This window comes from Rosa chinensis, chromosome 3 (assembly GCF_002994745.2).
Source record: "Rosa chinensis cultivar Old Blush chromosome 3, RchiOBHm-V2, whole genome shotgun sequence".
Classification (NCBI taxonomy): Eukaryota; Viridiplantae; Streptophyta; class Magnoliopsida; order Rosales; family Rosaceae; genus Rosa; species Rosa chinensis.
In genome coordinates this window covers 133029-157474 of record NC_037090.1, presented here as the reverse complement: position 1 = coordinate 157474, position 24446 = coordinate 133029, and the positions used below count along the sequence as shown (strand labels likewise).

The 24446-nt window shown below is 36.1% G+C and overlaps 1 protein-coding gene across 3 annotated transcripts; it reads right to left on the bottom strand.

The window, feature by feature from the left end:
• Positions 1-5866: 5866 nt before the first annotated feature.
• LOC112193618 (protein HEADING DATE 3A) lies at positions 5867-15523 on the bottom strand. Of its 3 annotated transcripts, XM_040516773.1 has the most exons (5): positions 15197-15516; positions 15033-15094; positions 14425-14465; positions 14063-14293; positions 5867-5915 (listed from the first exon to the last, which is right to left on the bottom strand). In XM_040516773.1, the coding sequence occupies exons 1-4, from the start codon at positions 15392-15394 to the stop codon at positions 14070-14072; spliced, it is 525 nt and encodes a 174-aa protein (XP_040372707.1). In that variant the 5' UTR covers positions 15395-15516; the 3' UTR covers positions 5867-5915; positions 14063-14069. The 3 variants fall into 3 exon arrangements, with proteins under 3 accessions (XP_040372707.1, XP_024189594.1, XP_024189593.1); XM_024333826.2 differs by lacking the exon at positions 5867-5915 and having other exon boundaries at positions 13851-14216; positions 15197-15523; XM_024333825.2 differs by lacking the exon at positions 5867-5915 and having other exon boundaries at positions 13851-14293.
• Positions 15524-24446: the final 8923 nt, after the last annotated feature.

The window sequence follows — 24446 nt, the reverse complement described above, 5'->3', positions numbered from 1 at the left end:
TAGTTGTTACAAGCTAGCGAGTTCCTGCACTAGCTACTTATGGATACATACATATCCCCTGATTTTACACATATCTTGAGATCGATCACTAGATAAGCATCTCCAACAGAGTAGCTAAATTTAATTTTTAGCTATATTTAACTATTTTTGAAGCAAAATTCAGCTCCAACAGACTAGCTATAGCTTAGCTATATTTAACTTTAGCTAAATTGGCTAGCTATATTTAGCTAGAGAATCCTACATAGCTAAAGCAAAAGTTATATTTCTCTCTCCTCTTTTGTCCACATGTCAGTTTATGATTCGATGAAACATAATATATCAATTACAAATAGCTATCATTGATGGAGCTGTTGTAAATATTATTATCTATATGGCTGTCCACGTAAATACTCATTAGTTGTGTACTTTGATGTAAACCCTACCTCTATATAAAGGAGGCTAATGAGACTGAATGAAATACTTCTACTTCCTCCCTACTATTCTCTCTACTTTATAACACGTTATCAGCACGCTCTGCTATTTTTCTTAAAACTCTATGATGATCTACAAGTTTATAGTGCAACGTTGTTGCTCTTAACTATAACTCATGATCTATGAGTTTATTTATAATCTATATCAATTATGCATATTAAGGTTTATGGAGATATACGGCATCATATCAACGTTTTGTTTATTTTTTGACTTATTTTTTTTATATACGGCAACATATTAAACAAAATGTGGGCGGCGCCTTATTGCAGTTGCTTCAGTAGGGTTTATGGAATGTTTTATTTTTTTTGTGCTTCTGCAATTCTATATATATATATATATAGTTTAATATATCCTGCCTCACAAACATGTTCCTTTATCGTACTCTAGTTGGTTGCAAACTATTGGCAAGCATATATATATAGTTTACTAGCTATGATTCTATAATCGCACTTTAATATATATATGGTTTCATATGATTATCTAATCGCAAGTTCCTGTATACATATACATATACATATACATATATATATATATATATATGAGGGGTTGTTAACATAATGGATATATTTTTGCTGTTTCATTCCTTATAGCATATATGATATTTATTTAATTAAAATGATCTTATATGTTTTATCAATTAAACATACTTAATATTCATAATACAAGTGAACCTGAAGTTTCACTACTGCTACTCGAGCAAGAAGTTTCGAGTACATATCCGTTTGAACCCGAATTTCAAAAATACGGAATTTTAGAACCTGAAGTTCTAATAATAAGACCACGAACCTGAAGCTTCGTGTATATAATTGCGATCCAATGTTCATTTTTTTTCGAACCTGAAGTTTCGATATTGATTACTTATTTGTTAAGAACCTGTAGTTCTAACACTATACATGGATCCTAACATACCTCATCTTCATTGTGGCAGGAAGATGACGAATTTGGCAAAATTGGATTTTGTCGCCCTTGACATCTCTGGCAAGAACTACCTGTCTTGGGCCCTTGATCTATTTTTTTTAGACTCCATGATGATCTTAAAGTTTTTGGTGCAGCCTTGTTGCTTTTGACCTTAACTTTGATCTATGAGTTTAATATCTTCATTCACTGTGCGATGTGGAAGTTAATCTCCCAATTTTGTTCTTGACATGATCACGTATTTCTATTGCACATACCACTTGCATCGTTTCTTTTTTGAATCTGTTTTCATATCGATGCGCATTTTTCAAATTTACCAATAATAATTGGCCTTGATCGGTTTGTTAAAGATTCATGGTGGTCTTGGTTTGGGACTTGTGATGGAATGGGTGGTCTCCATTTATTTACTTTGACTACTCTGTTGCTTCTTAATCTTATAGTTTGAATTCATCTGCTGCATGCTTCTTTTGCTAAACTTTGATAATTGCCTATATGTTTCCTTTCTTTATATGCCAAATTTTTCATAACGAAAGGCCACTGGGTGATGTTTTTCAATTTGATTTACAGCAAATTAATGGATTTGTAATATTCAATATATAAAGTATTGGCTTTATAGCACTGTTAGTCCTGAGGACGTCATTACTATGATTAATTATTGTCTTGCAGGACATAACATTTTGGCATGCTCCAGTTTGTATAATTTTTAAGGGAAAAACTTATCTAGTTACACAATTCTATGCATATATATGATCTGGGCATATATTAGTCTTTTAATTGAAAGAGCTTCAGGTATGTATTTATCTATTTTGACCTTTTGATTCACCTTCTTCTTTCTTTCAATCTGGAAAATTGATATGGTGAACTCACACCTATATCTACTTGTGAATTTTGTAATCAAAATAGATCGAGACCTGAAGTCTCTTGATTCGATTACAGAGGGCCTGAAGTTCCTCAAGAGTTACATATTCCAAATTGTGAAATGAAGGGACAGAAGTTCCTCAGAATTATACAATGATCAAAATCGCATGTTGCTTGATCCCTGATCATATGGGGACCTGAAGTTCCTCTAGGATCATGAAATGTAAATTGGAAAATTGTGACATGAAGCTCTTCAGAATTTATGCAATTATGAGGGCCAGAAGATCCTCAGAGCTATACAATGAGTATATGAACTCACATATTTTTTTTTATCCCCAATAATTATAAGAGGGCCGGAAGTTCCTCAAAAATGTTTGGAATTGGGGTTCCCTCCTCCGCACGACAATGTGAATTTGGAGTTCAATTTTGAATGTAAAGCTAGAAGCTACGTTCTCCACAAGATAAAATTATGTTCTTGTGTGATTAGAGGAAAAAAAAATTATCATATTTGTGAAGTTAAGCAGACCAGAAGTTCTGTGTATTTTCTTCATTCAAGGAACCAGAAGTTTCAACTGTAAAATATATTCCATTATCTATCTGTTTCCCTGCAAGTTTCCTATTTTTTTATGTACTTACATTACAGTACTTATCTTTTAAATTTTTTTTTTTTTTGTTACTCATACGGACCAGCAGTCCTATACTTCGAACATATGAATTTTGAGTGTAATAATTTTGAACCAGAAGTTCAAAATTTCATAGCAGAACTTGAAGTTCTAACAGTAAAACTCAAACCCGAAGCTTTGAGTATAAAATATAAATTAGTTAAAAGTGAACTTGAAGATTCACTTTAGTCACCTCGAGCCTGAAGTTTCGAGCACCAAATTTATTTGAACCCGAAGTTCAAATTACGAAATCTTAGAACTTGCAGTTCATAGGAAAAATATTCGAACCTGAAGCTTCGATTACACATATAATGTCATGAACCAGAAGTTCATTGAACCAAATACACTATTTTGGCTTGACCAGTTATGTCATCTTTGTTGGCCATGTTGCATGGAATCACTTACAAGTTTTGTTGACTGCTAACCTTACTCACAATCAAATTGTTTCTTTACCACATATTTGCGAGTTGTCACTTTAATGAGACAATCCTCCTGCCATAAGGGGGAGAAATATTGTTCCTGAAGAACAATATGAATTGGTGTGAGACTTTTCCACCATGTCTCATTTTGAGCTTTGTACCTAAAGTGATAATGATATTCCTTGCAAAAGAATTTACTTGGATTAAAATCCTTAAAGCATAACATGATTGCATAGACAATCTAGACCAACTATGCATGGTAGCAGACATGTTGGTCCAAATGATATGGTCCTTTGAAAAGAATGACATAGACCAATGTTGGTCCCTTGTAAAATCGCTGATGTCTTGGTGAGACTATTTATCAGTATAGTTTATGCTCATAAACTAAATGTTTTTGACCTAAACTTGGTATGGGTTCGCCACCAACCAATAAATTTCTTCACTCTAAGGAAGTGATATTATCAAAAACATGTTTACAAGTGGTCAAAATAAGAAAGTATCCCCGCCATTAGGGGGAGAGAAAACTAATGTTATTAAAAGAATGGCGTGAATTTGTGTGGATTATATCCACCAGGTCTAAAGTTTTAAGCTCAAAAAAAGGGAAGATCATACAAGCCCTATAGTGCTCGACATGAGATTATACGTAAAAAGATCCACATTCTACATAATTCATCTATGAGAGATGATTGTCCTGGAAGTGACAATGTATGCCCCAGAAGTGGCATGGGTACCCAATATCAATAAGCTTATTATAGCTAATGCATGCATATAAGAATGTGTGGGATCTATGATTAATGATCATCGATGATAATTTACATTTGGAAGCTACCAAAAATCATTAAGGCTTGTATTGACGCTATACCACGTTTCATTATGAATGTCGACAAAGTATATTATTGGCCAAATTGGAAAGAGGCAATTCCAATGAAATTGGATATTTGAAACGTGATGGAATTCTTGGACCTTTAACCCTACATGGTACAAAATGGTATTTATCAAAAGTGAAGATAAATCACTATGACACAATGTCTATTTATCGAGACATGAGATTATGAATATCTTCCCTTATACGAATGACAATTTTCTATAAGTACAGTGTTACATATAGCTGTTATATTAACGAGAGATTTATGGCACGTTGTCATCGTATATTATGAAGATCTTAAAGATACATTGTTAAAAGCATAATCTCAAAAGAAAAGTGTCATAATAAACGTATTGCTTATCAAATCCTTAAGGGATTCAAATACATGAATAATTCAAGTTCATGAAAGGTTGAAAGAGCCTAAAGCTCACTTATGGAATCAAAGAGTCTAAAGCTAGCTCATATGTACTCATTTCGTTCTAGTCAACGAGATCTAAATTGCCTTAATGGGTACTATGAAGAGACTACTATTGAATTCGAATTATGAATATAATGTTGCAACATATTCTAACTTTCGCAAAGTTATGAATTATTTAGAGCTCTTGAAGAAGCTTATATGAGACATATCAATACACAAAGATATTGATGTGTATGGCTAGGTATGCCATGATGATTTTTTCAATGTTTTAAACTATACAAAGTTAAATGTGTCAATTTCTTTATATTGTTTAGCTATTACTTTGTGTATGAATTTGAGCATATGAGATTATTTCTAACCTTATCATATGAGGTAAGGCTTATTGACAATCATCTAGCTTTGTTGGTATTGCTTAACCTTTTCAGGTATGAAAATTTGTGATGAGCCCCTATATGCAAAGCACACGTGGTCTCACATCAGTGATAGACACATCAAACCACTATACATAGTACATGTAGCTTATCGCACACATAATTAAGGCTTGCAACGATCAGGGGGAGATTCTCATCAGGGGGAGCATCCAGAAGCATGCTACCTAGGACATATGCGCGTTGTGCTCTTTTTGTCCTTTGACCAGGGTTATTTTTGTCCCACTGGGTTTTTGTTACATGGCAAGGTTTTTAACGAGGCAACAATAAGCGCGTCCAATATCATCATTCATTGGTGGACATCCAAGGGGGAGTGTTGTAAATATTATTATCTATATGGCTGTCCACGTAAATACTCATTAGTTGTGTACTTTGATGTAAACCCTACCTCTATATAAAGGAGGCTAATGAGACTGAATGAAATACTTCTACTTCCTCCCTACTATTCTCTCTTCATATTCTCTCTACTTTATAACAGGAGCAACATTGTTAAATCAATAGCTATAATTCACAAGTTTAGCTAAATTTAACTAAAAAATAAATTCTATTGTTGGAGATGCTCTAAGGTAGCTGGCTAGCTGACTAATTATTACTAGCTAGCTAGTATTAACCATACCATTTACATATCATACTTTTGTACTCACTACCACCTTAAATTAAATTATGACATGCATGCACTCTATAAATGAAGCAATGGCGTAACCAAGTGAAGGGCTACTTAATTGGGTTATAGCCCAACCCAAAATTCTTAGAATAATTTAGATTGTATATATAAGTGTGCTAACTTTCCATGAATTTGGCTTTGGTTCAGTTGGCAAAGCGATGGGTTATTTTGCTCTTCCTCTCTTTTTTTTTCCCTTTTTTTCTTGGTCTTTTTCCCATTTTATCCTCCTTTTTTTTTACTTCTTTTGTGACCACATTTTCTATAGGTTTTCCTATTAGTATTTCTTATTTTCTTAAAAACTTCTTCTCTTAAAAGCAAATCTTGCCCCTTTTTTTTTTTTTTTACTTTTTCCCTATTTTCTTCTCCCATTTTTTTTAGTTACAACATTCTCCATTTAGGGGGGTTTATTCAATTAGGAGTTTATAGGATTGTCTTATATTTTAAGAGTCCTTTAAAATCTTGTGGTATTCAATCAAGATTTTAAAAAATCCTTTAAAATCCTGTGGTATTCAATCAAGATTTTAAAAAAATCCGTTTAAATCTAGTGGTATTCAAAAGCCCAACGATTTTGAAAGATTTTGTTAGATGCTTGATCTTGTAGGATTCTAGGGTGCTTGGTATAAATACCAAACCCTATCAGAAATCTACCCTCTAGACGTGAGATTTTGAAGTCTTCTTTTTTGTTTTTTTCCTCTTGCATTCTGAAGATGAAAAGACGTCAAAGAGAGAAGAAGATCTGACTTGAGAAGACGAACTTATTTGGAGCTGACCTTAACCTGTGAATCTTGTGGAAATCATAAAAAGGTATTTTTGATACACATGTTCAATGTTGATTGCAATGATTTTGGCTATTAATTTGATCAGGTTAGAACGTTTATGTAGACATATTATTCTTCTTTTTGACATTGAAAGGACGTTTTTATTTGATTTGCTCAAGGATTTCATGTACCTAGATTGCGTATTATGTGTTGGATTCTGCATAATTGGTTAGATATTATACTTGGCTTCTTTTGGGGATTTTTCTTTTTTAGGCTGAGATTTATGTTTGGCTTTGTATTCGACTATTGAGCTTATAGAAAGAGTGATGTCCTTATTAGAAACTAATCAAGTTATCCTTATTTATACCAATGAGAACGACAAGGGTTAGTTTGCATCCAAAGATATGTTGTTGCTGTTGAAAACAATATTACAGATCTTGTTTTTGTGATCAGGTGCACACAAATGAGGTGGTCAACTATTGGTGCATACACTCTCTAGCTTTAGAATTATGCCATTTAAATTCATATATATATATATATATATATATAATTATGCCATTTAAATCCATAGAAAAATGTGTCCTTGTAGAAAAATGCAAGGGGAGGAAATAGATGGGTAAGAGATAGGGGGACAAGAAATAGATGAAGAAGAAATTGAAGATGAATTTTATGAAACAATCAAGTATTTATTGATGGCATTTCAGGCAATAATCATTGTGTTAAGAGAGACTATGAGTATGATGCATCAATGTATTCATCGTCCTCTCAAACGACGACCTATTACTAAGAAAGGATATCATTACATACATGGTTTGTTGAAAGAAGACCCACAAAGTTTTTGAGAGTTGCACATAATGTATCCAAATGTGTTTCTAAAGTTGTGTACGATTATTAGAGAAAGTACACCTTTGGAAGATACAAGGTATATTATGTGTTGAAGAAATGCTAGCAATGCTCTTAATCATTGTAGGCCACAATGATCGATGTGGTAATGTTCGGAAAATGTTTGGTCGTTCACATTTTGCTACTAGTCAAAACTTCAACAAAACTTTGAAGGCCTTGAACACTATAGCACCACGTATGATGATCAAACTTGGATCTGCATGCCCTCTAAAATAAGAGAAAGCACAAGGTTTTACCCCTACTTTAAGGTGTATTTTTTTCCCTCAAAGTTATCTTAAAGTATGCTTAAATATAGTTCGTTTGCTTAAATTTTTTTAATTGTATTTTTTATAAAAATTTTGCTAGCTTCTTGTTATTAATTTTTTTTTCTAGGATTGTATTGGTGCAATGGATGGCACCCATATTCCAGCGATGGTAAAAGGTCGCAAAGTAAGCAGCTATCGTAATCATCATGGAATTCAGTCTCAAAATGTTTTGTCAGCTTGCGACTTTGATTTACAATTCATATATGTGATAAGTGGGTGGGAAGGTTCGTCACATGATTCAAAATTGTTAAATAATGCCTTATCAAGGAGAAATGGACTTGAAGTTCCTCAGGGTAATTAATTATTTTTGCTTTTTTCATAAAAAAATCATGTTTGCTAGGATTTAGTAATTTCTCTTATATTAGTTTGTTGGTTTGGTGAGCTTGAGTACTTATTTTATTGTATACATGCTAATTAAAATATTGGGTTAAATACTGTTTATTTACTGAACTTTCAGAGAAAAAACAGTTTAGTCCCTCCCTTTTTAATTTCACACGTTTACTCCCTCATCTTTCAATTTTGGAATAGGTCCATTCCGTTAACTTGCCCGTTCAATTGTTGTTAAGTGGCTGACGTGGCATCTCTTTCGCAACAAAATGTCTATTATACCCTCTCATACCCTTTTTTTTTTTACCTCTTCTTCTTCCAGCTCTCTCCCCATCTTTCTGTTTCCCAATCTTCCTCAGAAAATCAAATCACCCAATCTTCCAGCTCTTTCTTCATTTTTTTTTTCCCTTCTCTTCTTTCTTACCTCAGCAAGAGAGCTAGAAACTTTGGCTTCAACAATAGCGCTTTTGATTTCCACTTCTGCAGACCAATTTCTCCTCCATTAGTACTGCAAGCTCTCCGAGAAACACCATTACCCCAAACTCAAATAGAGACCCAATCCCAAAGAACCCGAATTGAAACCCTAAATCCCCAAATCAACCACAAAAGAATCAAACAATGATTTAGATCAAGAAATGGATTTTCGGGTGAAGATTCAGAGGACCCATATGATTCCAATTTCAAATTGGAATTACAGAGGCTGTGGTGTTTTGGGCTCCCGAATCCTTTTCGCCAGCAGCTTATAAGTTTGAGGAGGAGTGGTGAGGTTGTCAGAGCTCATGATCTTCCGAAGCTCGGCCTGGACCTTGAAGAATACTTGTCGCCAGCTGCCCCTGTTGTCGGAACCGAGAATCTTGTCTCCTCTTTGTTCATCTCCAGATCCTGAGTGAAGATGGGCATTCTGGAGAGGACCCAAGTTCAGCCCCAGTCCCACCATCTCTTAATGGCGGCGTACTCGCCCATGGAGGAGACCAACTTGGACCATTGTAGGGCCCAGGTAATGGTCGGGGAGGAGATGGGCTGGAACTTGAGGGAGAGGGACAAGAGCCTTCGCTAGAGAGCCGAAGCCTAGTTGAGGCAGGAGCCCTGGGAGACGGGTGGGGCGCCCTGGTTTGCGGGCATTCTCTTCTGGAGGCTCTCAACAATGGAGCTTATGATGAAGATGGAGGTGGAGGAGAAGAGAGAGAATGAAGGAAGGGAAATGGGTAAGCAGAAGATAAAAAAGAGAGAAAATAAAATAAAAAAGAGAAAAATTAATAAATTAAGGAAAAAAAAAAGGAAGTGAGGGTATAATAGATATTTTGCTCCGGAATGACTGCCACGTCAGCAATTTAACGGAGTTTTTGAACGGAGAGTAACGGAATGGATCTATTGGTCCAAAATTGAGAGATGAGGGAGTAAACGTGTGAAATTAAAAGGGAAGGGACTGAACTATTTTTTACCTGAAAGTTCATGGAGTAAATAGTATTTAACCCTAAAATATTTTATCTTGCTACGTAAATTTTTTGTAGTGGATTGTGGATTTGCTAATCGACGCCAATTCTTAGCTCTGTTACGAGGTGTCGATATCATCTTAAAGATTTTGGTGGTCAATGTCGCTATCCTTGAAATGCAAGCGAGTTGTTCAATCTTCGCTATGTGTCATTGAGGAATGTGATTGAGAGGATATTTGGTATCTTTAAATCACGGTTCACAATTTTCAAACCGCACCTCCATTTCCATATCAAACACAAGTAGAATTGGTGTTTGTGCTGGACTACACAACTTTCTTCGCAAAAAATGTCTTGAGGATGAGTTTCCTGTTGAACCAGAAAATGATTCATCATCTTCATCCTATCTAGATATGGAAGATGAGAATTTTGAACTACTTTCTCAAAGTCAACAAAGACAAAGAGTAGAGGCTAATGCTTGAAGGCTTACTATTGCTGAAACTATATGGGAAGATAGACCGCGAAATGATGATAATGGAAGTCAAAAGAATAACAATGATACTCAAGACAATGAGAATGAGAATAATGAGGAACATATGGATGACGGGGAACAAGAAAGTTATGATGATAATGAGGTTGGAATGGATGAGTATGCAGCTTTCTAATGTACATTTTGAATTGCCTTTGCATTTTTCATAATGTATTCTTTTGGTTGTCTTTACGTTTTTCCTAATATATTTTGACATACATAATTTATTTTTATGGAACTTTTTTTTTTTCAAGTCATAATAATTATTGTATTATGTTTGTCCAAAAAATTATAGTATTCTATTATGTTCTTTATTCAATTATTGTTATAAGGACAATCCATGCACTTATAAAATCCAAAAAAATCTAAACAAATCTCCTCGGTGGTGGCTTGGCGGGCTGGTGATCCTTGCTGGTATTTGGAGAATGATGGCAGGAGGGAGAGATGGCCCGAGTTAGCTCGGTGCACTGCTAGGGACGAAGGAGAGGCTACCGGTGATGGAACTGTGCTGATTTGCAGGCAAGAGGCTGGTATCACGGCCTCTGTCGTATTCCATTTGGACTTGGGCTAGTTGGTAGTTGGGCCTGGGCCTGGGTTAGCTGGTATTCGGCTCAACTCCAGTGTTACATTTGACAGGCCCCGCCCCGAATTTCACCCTGAAATCTGAGGTGGCCCTGTGGGGCCCACCTTAGGAATAGCTCTACCGAAAATTCGGCAGAGTCACCCCTAAAATGGACTACCCAAAAACCTGTAAAACACACAAAACACTTCAAGCAAGCCAACCTTAATACTCCTGGAGCCACCCTGCTCCCAATTACTATCAACTCCCCTTTCACAAAACACAAAACTCAACAATACTAAACCCCAATATTATCAGAGCGATACTAATTCACAGGAATATAAAAAGAAGAGTAAAGGATCAAGGAATCCTACAATGCGTAAATAGTGACAACTATGCCTCAAATGTCATGTACGCCCGACCTCCACTAATTCTCCTGCAAACTGGGTATTAGAAACCGAAAGGCCTAGGGGAAAGTAGACGAAAAACGTTAGCGTGAGTGGACAAAAATAAACAATTTAAAAGAAAAATGATTTCATACTTTCCCACATTTATTCTCTATAAAAACCGATGCATGCAACAATTAGAAAACACATTTAGCTTTAAATCCAAGAATTTCAAAACAGTAAACTGACTAGCCTCGCTGGTCACAGCATTCAAAAAATAGATCGTAAAACCGAAATCTCGTTTCTCAAAAATATAAGACCAGCCCTGTTGGCTACAGTGAAAATCAGACTAGCCCCGCTAGTCAAGCAACGATAAGATATGGGGAATAAGTATCACCATACGAAAGAAGGGAGCCTCCCAGGCTCGGGTCGGAGTGCCCCACACTCTGGAGCATCCCATGCTCTGCTCTTACTCACCCACGAACACATAGTAAGCAGGGAGGAGTACTAATAGGCTAGCTAGCAATAAATATGACGACCCAAGTATGGTGTGTTAAAATCATACGAAAATAGAAAATCAGTAAGGCTTCCCCATAAGTCCCGCGAATAAAACAAAAACACTGGTACGATTCCCAACCGTACCTGGAAATTCTCGATAAAAAGTCATATAAATCAACAGCGTGTCCCACACGCTAAAAGAATAATTAGATCATCATCAAGGCATTCCCAATGCCAAAACCGAAGGTCGATAAATAAATATGAAAACTAACTCCATCGAAATCTCATTTCGAATATCTCTTATAAAATCTCAAATCGACGAATAGAAACATAATATAAGTAATATAATTCTGGAAATCACCTCGGAATAAATAATTCGTCAAATAGGATTATAAATCATAACCAACTTTGGAAACAAATCATTATCGAAAGAAATTATATGTGATAAAGTGAAATCAATCTCCGAAATTAAATCATATGCTCGAAATGTAATATGATAATTAAATAGAGAAAACTTTAAGAAATAAATGCATGCATCATTATTTAAAAACAAAAGTCCACTCACAGTACTATTGGGCGACCATGCAAACGAGTTCCTTCATTTAGCTGTAGCTCGCGGCATTGCCCTGTACACAGTTATATTTCCTTAAACGGCAATCCGATAAAATAATTACGAACCTAAACGAAACCTGAAAATCCTTATCTCCATTACTTCTCAAATTCAACCCAAATCTCTCCCACAACACCAATTCCCCAATTAACATATTCCACAACGAAAACGAGGGAAATCCGACGGCCGGATTTCCCACAATTCAATCACAAACTCCGAACTTCGAAAATTCACAAACAATTCCAAACTCCTCCAAAATTCACCAAACTTCACATACAAGCTCTACAATATTTCTACAATTTAATTGGCTAAAAACTGAAATTAGAACACTGCCCTACACGCCTCCACGCGCCACCAACAGTGGCAGTGCGTGGGCCCCACGCTCCGGCGGCCACCACCACTGATGGTCACCAAATTTTGGCAGCACCACCTACTCCACAGTCCAAGCATTTTTCACAACTACAACAATCCAATTTTACCTGTAAGTGATCGAAATTGGCCGTTGAAATTTTTCCAGAAAAACCCAAGAACCCTAGGATTTGAAATCGTCGATTCGACCTCCACACTGCAAATCGTGGCTCAAGGCTAGGGGCAAAATGATCCAATGCAAAAACCGAACCTTCGACACCAGTTTGGTGGCCGGGGATGGCCGGAATCGCCGGAAATCGATGAAACCTCCATTCGGCTACAGTAAACTTCGTGGCTCAATTCCGAGCTCCTCCTGCCGAGCCACCGCAAAACACCACCCCAAGCGTGACAAGGAAGAGGGGGCGAGTCTGCCGGTGCCTGGATTCCGTCATGGGTCTGCCGAAGAAGGAAGAATTTGGAGGAAGAAGAAATCGGCCGAAGAAGAAGAAAGGGTCGGGGGAGAGGAGAGAGAAAAGCCGGGTAGGTTTCCAAAAATGGAAACTTACCACAGTAACTTGGCTATTTATAGAAAGTTACCATGAACAGTAACAGTAAACAGTAACTTTAATCTTTCTCTTATAACTTTCACATACGAACTCCGATTTTTACGTACCACATATGCACGCGCTCGGTTTAACGTCCTCTACAACTTCCATGAAGGAAATTTTCTCAAATTTTGACCCAAACAAAAAGTCATATTTTAGGGCCCTCTAAAAGTACTGAAACGACAGTAAAAGTGAAAGTAAATGTCGTTTACCGTCCTAATGATTAGTAAATCAGTAAATTCAGGTTCGGGACGTTACAACATTTATGTTTTACTATATTGCGTTTTATTTTCAATAAGTCCCTATCGAGTGCAGGTAGGAGTTTGTGGGCTCGGTCCCGGTAAGTGCACTCTGTGTGCCTGGTCTGCTCTAAGTTGGTGGTGAGTTCCTTGCTTTGGCAAATGGTCGCAACTTTTTAGTAGCAGTAACGTGTCTGCTCTGGTAGGTGGCGAGTTCCTTGCTTGGTCAAATGGTCGCTGCCGCCTAGTGGCAGAGTGAAACTTAGTGTCGCTGGATGTTTTATCCCGTGGCAACATGATGGGAAAGCTATACGTATGGAAACTATGCTAAGCTGTAATCGAGTTGCAGACCAAGTTATCTTTCCGTTGTGTCACTGCTGTATGACTTATGTCAACGCAAATAGAGACGCCAGTAGAGCGCTCTTTGCTAGTTGGTGCCTATTAGGATACATGTTTGTAGTCGAGGCTCCTGTTATTATCTTAGGAAGTTATCTTGCTGTAATTTGTTCTCTGGGGTTTAGGTATCATGTCCCCCCCCCCCCATGTATTCCGCTGTTTCACTAATCAAAACTTGAGGGCAGCTGCACCAGCCCTTATTTCAAAAAAAAAAAACAAATCTCCTAAAAAAAAAAACAAATCTAAACAAATCTTGCTAACACAATACATTAAAATCTGTTTAAATATATGTGGAATTAAAACAATTCGCGGATTCTATAGAATCCACGAAAATCCACGGATTATAAAAAAATCAATCAGAATCATTTAGAATCTGAATTGAACACACCTCCTTAGTATTTCTTCTAAAATTTAGTCCCTTCTTGGAATCATCACTTGAACCCGCCACTGATATGAAGAGAGAAATTAGCAAGAGTTTATCTTCTCCTTCCGCCGGAGCCACTTTCCCTTTGGCAGTTAAAGTAAACCGCAGCCACTGGTGATCCAAGATTGTAGAGCTCGGCAAAGTCTTTGGTGTTAAAGTTTTGGCGCCATCCTGGAGCATACACGGTTTGCCTTCCCAACTGCCGGAACAACACAAAAACAAAGCGATGAATCCCCACTGTTGGCCGTGGACTTTCATAACACACAATCTCTTGGCCTACATATGTAACAACCCGTGCATAAGTGATTTCCCATTATATGCATATATCATAACCGAATAATCAGCTACCTGGATGTAGTTTGTGCCTTTAGTATTATTAATTTAAAAATTAGATAATGAGTACACACCGAAACTTGCCCCAGTTGTTGCAGGAATATCAGTGACTAACCTGGAAAAAAAAAAAAAAAGAAGCAGAAGAAGAAGAAGGTGAGTACGAATAAGTAAATATTTGAGGGTTTGATACTTGAAGAAGATTATTAGCCCTGACAGTTTAAATTGTCAAAGAGTAAACCCAAAATGAATATCAACTTGTACGTATTGGATTACTTCGGCCCCAGTAAATTGGCCCACTGATTTAGAAACACAAAAGAGGTTGCATAGCCAATCACACGGCTAGTTGTAATATAGTCCATTCAATCGAATTTCTAAAAGATATCGACTAGAATAAAGAGCAATGAAGAGAGAAATACTGCAAGTGCCCTAATGATTATTGTCTAGTTAGGTGTGCTCTTCAACCTAGGTTCGAAACCCGAACCTGTCAAAGTGGTCAGACACTGTGCTACAATGCACAGTTGAAGCATTTCACATGCGCCGAAATGATTTATCTTGGACTTAGAAAGCCTTTGAGTTCCCCTTGACAAAGTTAAAAATAAAAAAGAAAAAAAGAAAAAGAGGGATCTATATATAAAGGGGTTGGGGCCGCGGTAAATGACAATCTTGTTCTTATCGTACATACCAATGCATATATTCCTTCAGGTTGGGGTCACTTGGGCTAGGTGCATCAGGATCCACCATGACCTGCAACAAGTGGAAATCAATAAAAACCTATGTATATCGATCTATCGAGTACTCTCAAAACAAAATTGTGCAGCTCTGTCTTTCATGGTATTGTATACATACCAGAGTATAGAAGGTCCTAAGATCCTCCCCACCTATATCAACTCGAGGTTGGGTGACAACTTGGGAAGGTTTGAGCTCACAACCATTGTTAACCTCCCTGGTAGCGAAAGTCACCCGGAGAGAAACAGACCTTGTAAAGGGGTCCAAAACATCCCCTATGACTCTTCCCACAACAAGAGGGTCCCTGTCCCTGGGCATATTGATCGTTCAAACTAGCTAGCTAACTCACTACTTACACTAGCTGGATCAAACACTCGAACTATTCAGAATAGCTGGCCGAATAAGTAGCTAACAACTTATTGGGTGATTTGGTGATCCAATTCAAGAGCCCCATTGGCCTATTTATATAGTATTCGGACTTGATGATCTGCTCTGTTGCCTGGTAGGGTATTGGCCGGTATTGCCCTGTTAGCTAGCTAGCTTTTGATCTTGTGCGCCCAAATACTAGATTCTGCTTAATCGCTTTTGCCAACCTTTTTATGCCCTTTTTTTGTCTGTTGCCTTTTGCCTTTTGCTCTCTCCTATAATTAGATTGATATTTTATGTTTTCTTTGATTCTTACTAAATTTCCATGGTGATAGGTCATATCGTTGAGAATATGAATCATAATATAAGTTGTTCACATATATGGCTTAAAAATATTGTACACATGTATGGTGTGTTAAAAATATGAATCTCATGTGAGAATTTTGAGACCTTACTTATGAGTTTATAAAAGTTTGAGTCAACTCAATCTATTGTCAAATTATTTTGGATGTGAAGCCCATATTCATGGTATTAAAGCATGTTATCTCAAGTGTGCATATCTTGCAGTCACATAGATTTCACATCACCTAATGTATCTTGTTCACGTGTATTACTTGAAAAATCGTCACACGTGCAAGGACGTGTTGAGAACGATTCCGGCCATATGAGAAATGAGGACATTGTCTATGTGTATAAGAATTTGGATCACTCCATCATTTTTTTTGCTTGTTACCTTTTTGCCTTTTTGCCTTTTGCTTTCTCTTTTCTATTAGACTGATCATTTATGTTCTCTTTGATTCTTGCTAAATTCCTAGAGCTTCCATGGTGATTGGTGATATATATGCTATGCCCTTCCTCTTTCAGTCTTTCATTAACAATTGTATAAAGGAAGAACTCACTCATCAACCAAGCAGTAGTGGACCAGCAGTTTTTATTCCCATTAATTCACCAGTCATTCGATATCGGGTCCGAAGAGCACCCCATCATCATCGTACGTACATGTCATCAACGTCTAGCTGCTCTTTCTTCCAAACCAGACTGAATCCATCTATCTCTAACCATATATATCACGGATAACCTACATTATTTATTAAATTATATATTAGACGTACGTGTGTGTCTAATCGCTTAAATTCGATCTAAAGGACTTGGGGAAAACTCATCTCCAGCATTTTGAGAATCATTTGTCATCCCGAGCATAATGTGAGGTTGAGTTTGTTTCTGTTTATGTGGCAAAGGGTAATCAAGGGTTGAATATGAATGATGAAACGTTCAGTAAGTTTCGGCTGAAAAAATTATATGTATAAAGAGAGGTGAGTGATCTGAATTACCAAGTTAGCTTATCCGGTCTAATGGAAATTAAGGTCGAAATAGAAACGCAGTCATAGATTGTAAGATATGTGAACACCAGAGCTAGGTAGCATCAAGGTTCTTATAGCTGGTGAGGATTGTGGCATATACACGATGCAAGCATCGCTTTCTCGAGGAATCACTACTGTCATGCATTTGACATCAGCAGGCCGGTTGCTAGCTAGGATGATGACGATCAGTGCCATGAAGACATGATTAAAGTCTGATTCCACATCTAGTCTAGCTTTAGCTAAGGTATAAATGCAAAGACATTGAGGAGATATGGACCTTGGTCCACCTGCACCGAGGCAAAAAAAAAATCAGCATTTTTTGCACCCAAATGCCCCATTTTGTCCCTCATTTTGCCTATGGTCTACCTGGACTTTGGTCCATAGTAGAATTTTTGACAGCACTAGACATTGAGATTAGCAAGCATATATCAACGTTCAACAACCAGAGTGGGCTACTACAAACTAGACTGCATAAGACCATCACGCATCGATCACTCACTCATCTGACCTTCAAACATGCCGCCAACAAGAGAATTGCGCATCCTAGGGTCAGAGATCATGAGGTGCAACCATTCGCTATCTGTCGTTTGAACAAATTTTGTGGCTTAACCTAAGGACATCTGACTAGCTATTTCAACCAAAAGTTATAAATTTGGCTAATTTGAGATAGTTTAGCACTCCAGCAGAATAGCTATATGAAAGTCAAATTTGGCTTTTGCTAAAATCTCTAGCTAAATTTAGCTAGGGAGGAGAGAGAAAATAACAAAAAGCTAAACACTCCACGTTCAATTTTTTTAGTTTAGCTAACACTGCTGGAGGAAAAGCTAGAAATTTACTACCTAAATTTAACTTTTAGATGATTTAGCTAAAAAAATAGATTTTACTGTTGGAGATGCTCTAAAACCACACTAATGAATTCCAACGTACTGCTGTTTAATTGCTTATCGATAAACTGTCACAACACGTAGATACAGGAGTGGCGGCGGCGTGCAGTACGTGTAGCCAAACTAAATGACATGAAGATCACCTGAACTAATCTAATCTAATTGAGAGATCGATAACATCTGAGGTGTCGCCACGTACGTCTTGTCAAATGGGATCCCCGTTTGAGTTCAGTTAACATAGATTCTACACTTTCCCTTTTGGAACTATTAATTAATTGTAATTTCACATTCCCTTTCAATAGTACGCGCGTAACTTTTATCCGTTCAGCATTTTTTCTTGTCATCTCTCCTTTCTTGATTCCATTGGTCACCGATCATAACTAACCGGCCTCTCTGAACTAGTGAACTTACATGCATCATATACCTATATATATATATATATATATATACTATTTTTAAGAGAAGAGAACTTGCTCTCCAAAACTGAATTTTTTTACCAATTTAACCCTTATATATTAAAAAATTATGAAATATAATTAATTAATAGGGATAATATAGTAAATTATAAAATAGAAAACAAAATAATAAAAATAAAAAATAGAAGAAAATGTGGTAGTTGTACAAAAAGTTTTCTTATTACCTTTAACTTCTCTCCACACACAAAGTGGGTGAGCTTTGCTAGTGTGTGTGTGTAAGAATGAGCAAACGAGGGTGGGGGGCGGGGTTCCCCATTACCCATGCGGGTTCCCCACTTTTTTTTTTGAATTAATTTCAGTTTACCCCCCTGAGGTTAGGGGTCGTCATCATGTTAGTCCCTCGAGTTTCAATTTAATTAGTAACACCCTTATACTCTCCAAATTCATCAGCCGTGTCCAATTTCTACTATTCCGTCCAATTTGGACCGTTAAGTCTGACTTTTGAGGGCTAAAATTGTCATTTCAAGACAAAAAAAATAAAAATAAATAAAAACAAAAAAAAATTGTTTTTTTTTTTTTGCATTTTTTTTGTCTGTTTTTTTTTTTTCCATTTTTTTTATTTTCTTTTTCTTAGCTTATTATTATTATTATTATTATTATTATTATTATTATTATTATTTTTTTTTTAAATTTTGTCTTTAACTTATACACCACAAGTTATAATAGGTTTATAAAAACAAAAAAAAAACTCTAGGTGGTCAAAAAGTCACTCGCTGGTCTACGATATTTATGATATATCTCCGATAAAGCAAAGAATTTTAGGATATATCTGTAAAATATAATAGGTTTATAAAGTGAAGAATTTTAGGATATATCCCCAATAAAGTGAAGAAATATCTATAAAATATGATTAAAAAAAAAATACATATATTTCTTCACTTTATTGGGGATATATCCTAAAATTCTTCACTTTATTGTGATATATCTCCGATAAAGCGAAATTTTTTATATTTTAAACCTATTATAGGGTTTAAACCTATTTTATATTTTAAACCTATTATATTTTAAACCTATATTTTAAACCTATTATAGGATATATTTTACACCTATTATATTTTATAGATTTATTTTACAAATATATCCTAAAATTTTTCACTTTATCGGAGATATATCACAAATATTGTAGACCAGCGAGTGACTTTTTAACCACCTAGAGTATTTTTGTTTTTGTTTTTATAAACCTATTATGGGGTTTATTTGTAACCAGCCAGCGAAAAATTTTAGGATATATTTGTAAAATATATCTATAAAATATAATAGGTCTATAAAGTGAAGAATAATAGGATATATCCCCAATAAAGTGAAGAAATATTTGTAAAATATAATTAAAAAAATAAATAAAGATATTTCTTCACTTTATTGGGGATATATCCTAAAATTCTTCGCTCGCTGGTCTACGATATTTGTGGAACATCTCCGATAAAGCGAAGAATTTTAGGATATATCCCCAATAAAATGATATCCTAAAATTCGTTGCTTTATTGGAGATATATCACAAATATCGTAGACCAGCGAGCTGCTTTTTGACCACCTAGAGTTTTTTTTTTGTTTTATAAACCTATTATAACTTGTGGTGTATAGGTTGAAGACAAAATTATTTAAAAAATAATAATAATAATAATAAGTGAAGAAAAAGAAAAAAAAATGAAAGAAAAAAACAGAAAAAAAATGCAAAAAAATAAAAACGAAAAAAGAAAAAAAAATTCTTTTTTTTTTGTTTTTTTTTTGTCTTGAAATGACCATTTTAGCCCTCAAAAGTCAAACTTAACGGTCAAAATTGGATGGAATAGTAGAAATTGGACACGGGTGATGAATTTGGAGAGAACAAGGGTGTTACTGATTAAATTGAAACTCGAGGGACTAACATGATGACGACCCCTAACTTCAGGGGGGCAAACTGAAATTAATCCTTTTTTTTTTTTAATTAAGAACTATTATTTTTCAATCTCAAAAAATAGAAAACCTATACCTCCGTCTCATTCTTTCCCACCTTCAACGAGAAGAGCCGCCTCATTCTTGCATATACCTCCGTCTCATTCTTCTGGGTTTTCCTTTTTTTCTGGGCTTAAGGGTTCTTCTTCACTTGAACTGGTTTAGAGTATCTTCTTCACTTGAATGCATGGATGTTTTGGATTCTAAGAAATCGAGGAGTAAAGAAGTTAATATGGGCTTAAGGGTTTAGAGCTCTGTTCGTGTTTTGACTGAAGAGGGATCTAAGTGAGAGGTCAAAGGTAGCTATTTCGATTGTGAGGTATGCTCTCTGTTTTGGGTTTCTGATTACTGGAAATTTTTGATTAAGTAGTTTCTTATAACATTTATTCAGTCGAATTTCGATGAATTTACCTTTTTAACGTATTACTTCCTAAACCAACAATTTCTTTCTTAAATACTGTTTCAAGAATTTGAAATACTCATTCGACAAAAACAAGGATGAAAAAAAAAAAAAAAAGATTAATTTTTTGTCAAAAAAGGAAAGAAAAAATCTGAAAAGATAGAAAATAGAATTTTAAAATAGAAAAAAAAAACCTCATATAGAGAAATTGACCAATGTGGGGGGCGGGGGCGGGGTATCCCATTTGAAAATATCCCCAGATGGGGGCGGGGGGCTCGGGGGAAACTTGAGGCGGGGGCGGGGGAATCCCCCGTTTGCTCATTCTTATGTGTGTGTGTGTGTGTGTGTGTGTATAAAGAGGATCAAGAGAGGACATCCTTACTTTAAGAATTTGAGGATTTTTACAATTTATACTAGTATATGACCTAATTCAATAATTTTTACAATCTTTCAAAATTTCTATGCAAGAATTGTCTACAAAAAATCAACCAAATCTATAATCATTTGGTCACTCAAAATTGTGTAAACAAATGTAGTTCATTAGATAAAATTAAAACGAACATTGTGCTAATCAAATGGTTAAATATTTTCTGATTTGGATAATTTTTTGTAGAATTTATGTGTGTAGGTAACTAGAGAATGAGTAGTTGTGATTATTAAAATACATCTTAAAAATAAAAATATTATTACTTTAAGAGTTTAAGGACGTCATCTCTTGATTCTCGCTTTATATATACATATATATATATATATATATGTACACACACTATTATTATGAGAATAAATTTTGTTAACCAAAACTAGACATGTTAACTGAAATAATTCTAAAAGATTAAAAAAAAATTGAGAATAAATTAAATAAAAAAGATAAATATGATAATTCTGAAAAATATTTTTATTAAGAAGACCGACCAGTATATATGATTTAGCTATCGTTGTTTGCTATGAGAGGACATCATGGAGAAGACCGACCAGTATATATAACAATACCGCCTTGCAAATTAATAACCAACAAAAGCCCTAAATGTGAAAGTTCATTATGGGTGATATAGCTATCATTGTTTACTATGAGAAGACGTCATCGAGAACAAATCTGAATTGAGGAAGAGTAACTGGTGGAGAGGTCAAGGCCTGGGGATGAAAAAGAACTTTCCATTTCCTTCTAACTTTCTACCAATTGAGACGGCGAAAAGAATTGATGGATGAATGAAAGCTAACCAATAGCTCTAGAGCTAGGGATGCGCAGCCAACAAAAATGAAAGAAAGAAGAACAAATTAAAGCACAGATGTATATATCCCTACCTTGTCACCCATTACCTACATGCTCGCACTTTTCCTTTAATTCTTTATTCTTCTGGAGATAAATAAAAGTATTGGAACCTCCCCAATATAGAAGGTATTTACTTTGTACTTTTGGAGTGGCGAGAAGACCCCACAAGTCTCCGGCCGGCCCAACCTATCTAATGACATCCGTCCATCCATATGTGGTCGGTGCTCACGTACATCGCACAATTAAGCACATATCTAAAGCAACAGCCACTTTATCATCTTGATCGATCATTTTTCACGTACATTAGTTAATTAAATTCCCTTCCCAGGATCCTTGCTTAATTCCATCCCATGACATGAAGCTACTTCATTTTGATAGAAGCACCAGTCATCTCTTGTGTCCACAAGGAACAAAAGTGAGAGGTGATGAGAGGTGCCAGACTTGAGAATGAGAATGTATTTGAGAGAATAATGAGATGATTTTATTCTTTTCACAAGGAGGTATGTATACACTAGGGTAACATACACAAAAGAAAAGGGATGTGTTGGTAGCCATAGTCAACTTGTGGCATCAAAAGAAAGAGGATGTGTTGATAGCCATAGTAAGAGATGAGGCACTAGAAGAAAGGGAATGGATTGGTGGCCGATGTTGTTGTTGTGGCACCAGGAGAGAGAAGATGAACTGGTGATCTTTATGACCGTTGATTGGAGATATGTGTGTTATGATTTCATACATGTATGATTGATGATTATGTGTCCATTTTTATCTCGAACCTAATGGTCGCTGATGAGTGCTATGGGTATACTCAGGGTCACTTCGGATTTCAGGCGTAGCCAAACAGGTTCAATATACCCAGAACCTTATCAATTCTCCTTTACCCAAACTAGGAGTTAAATCACCACGGCTGCATTCCACCACCAAAACTCATTTTAATACCTAAAAAGCACAACAATATTAACAATCCATATATCTCTTGACCAATTTCTGTATCCAAAACAAAATTCGTCATAACCCTTACCTAATAATTTGATTCTAATCGAAACTAACATAGTAGCTTCATTCTTTTCCAAAACTCCCAAATGCAGATATTCACAAACCTCATATACCAAATTAAGTAGTAATAAGTTAGAGTTTTCAATCTAAATCAAAATAGAGGTCTCAACCAAGAAGAAAGTGGCGAAATCCAGCTTACCATATGAAAATAATAAGCTGATGGCCCCGGCATGTGCGGCAGCTCTGGTCATAATCGAAGATCGGGACTAAGAGGTTTTGATAGATCATGCAACCCTAAATCCGTTTATGGTGATCGTGTCGACCAATTTCGACTGGTAGTTAGGCAACAAATAACCACAGCTTCGATATCTCCGACCATGGCGCGTAAGCCATACTCTGATGTCTGGTCGGCAGTGGGGCTTCTCGGTTTCGATCTTCCAGTCCTTCTGCTTTGATCCAAGATGGTGGTGACAAAAGAGGCAGATTAGAAGTTGATGAAAGTTAAGGGGCAGTGCTTTCGCGGCTTTGTGGCCATGTGAGGAGGCTAGATGCGGTGCATGGTGGTGGTGGGTTTGGGTTTTGAGTCGCTGTTGTTTGTTGATTGAGTTGGTGGTGGCTAGGGGTGGGTTCGGTTTTGAGCCACAGCCGAAAATCAAACCGAACTAACTTTCAATTCGGTTCGGTTTGGTTTTCCATTTTTGAAAGTCTAAAACCAAAACTCGAACCGATAGGTTCGATTCGGTCCGGTTGGGTCAAACTTCCATTTTTTTTTTTCCATGAATCATTTAATTATAGGGGAAATGATCATTTACTCGATTTTAGCTTAAAAATTGCCCATTTACCCAAACACTCTAAGAGATTGCCCACTTACCCAAACACTTTAAGAGATTATTTCCCTAATACCCAATTAAGTATTTTTTATATATTATTTATTATTTATTTTTGAGACAATTTTGCCCTCTCCTTATTTGTCACTTAGTGAGAGAAGTCATCGGAGATCTTGCCGGACTTCCGTGACCAGTGGCTGCCGGGGACTCCGGCAACCGATGACCGGAATTCGGTGACCGGTCACAGGAATCAGGAATCCAGCTACCGGACTGGTGACCGGATTCTGGCGTCTGAATTTATTGCCCGCCAATAATCATATTATTGCCCCCCAATAACAAGCTCATTGGGGATCAATACTTAGTGAAGAATGAAAATATTTTAAATTTTGAATGTTTTAGTAGGTTTATCAAGATAAATAATCTTATTATTGTCCTAATAAACATTTTATTGTCCCCCAGCAATATTATTATTGCCTCACAATAATCTTATTATTGCCAACCAAATTATAATAAAAAAGGTAAAATGTCCTTTTTCTCAGTGAGTGACGAGTCTCACTCTATGGCTTTCTCACTTTTAGTAGAGAAGGAGAGATTGAAATAAGCTTGTAGTCCTTCACATGGAGACACGTGCTTTCCTTTTTATCTTCTTCTTTATTCTCTTCTCCCAAAGAATCTCTCCCACCTTTTTCCAATTTCTAGCTATTTCACGCTCCCACTGGGAGCCTATGTGACTCACTCACCTCGCTTTCAATGCAAATAAGTTGCGTTAGAATCTGAAGATTATTTCCTGGTCTATCTATCTACCCATGAATCCAGCCGTAAAGTACTCGCAGCACTGGAATCACCCCAAGCTCGTTTCTA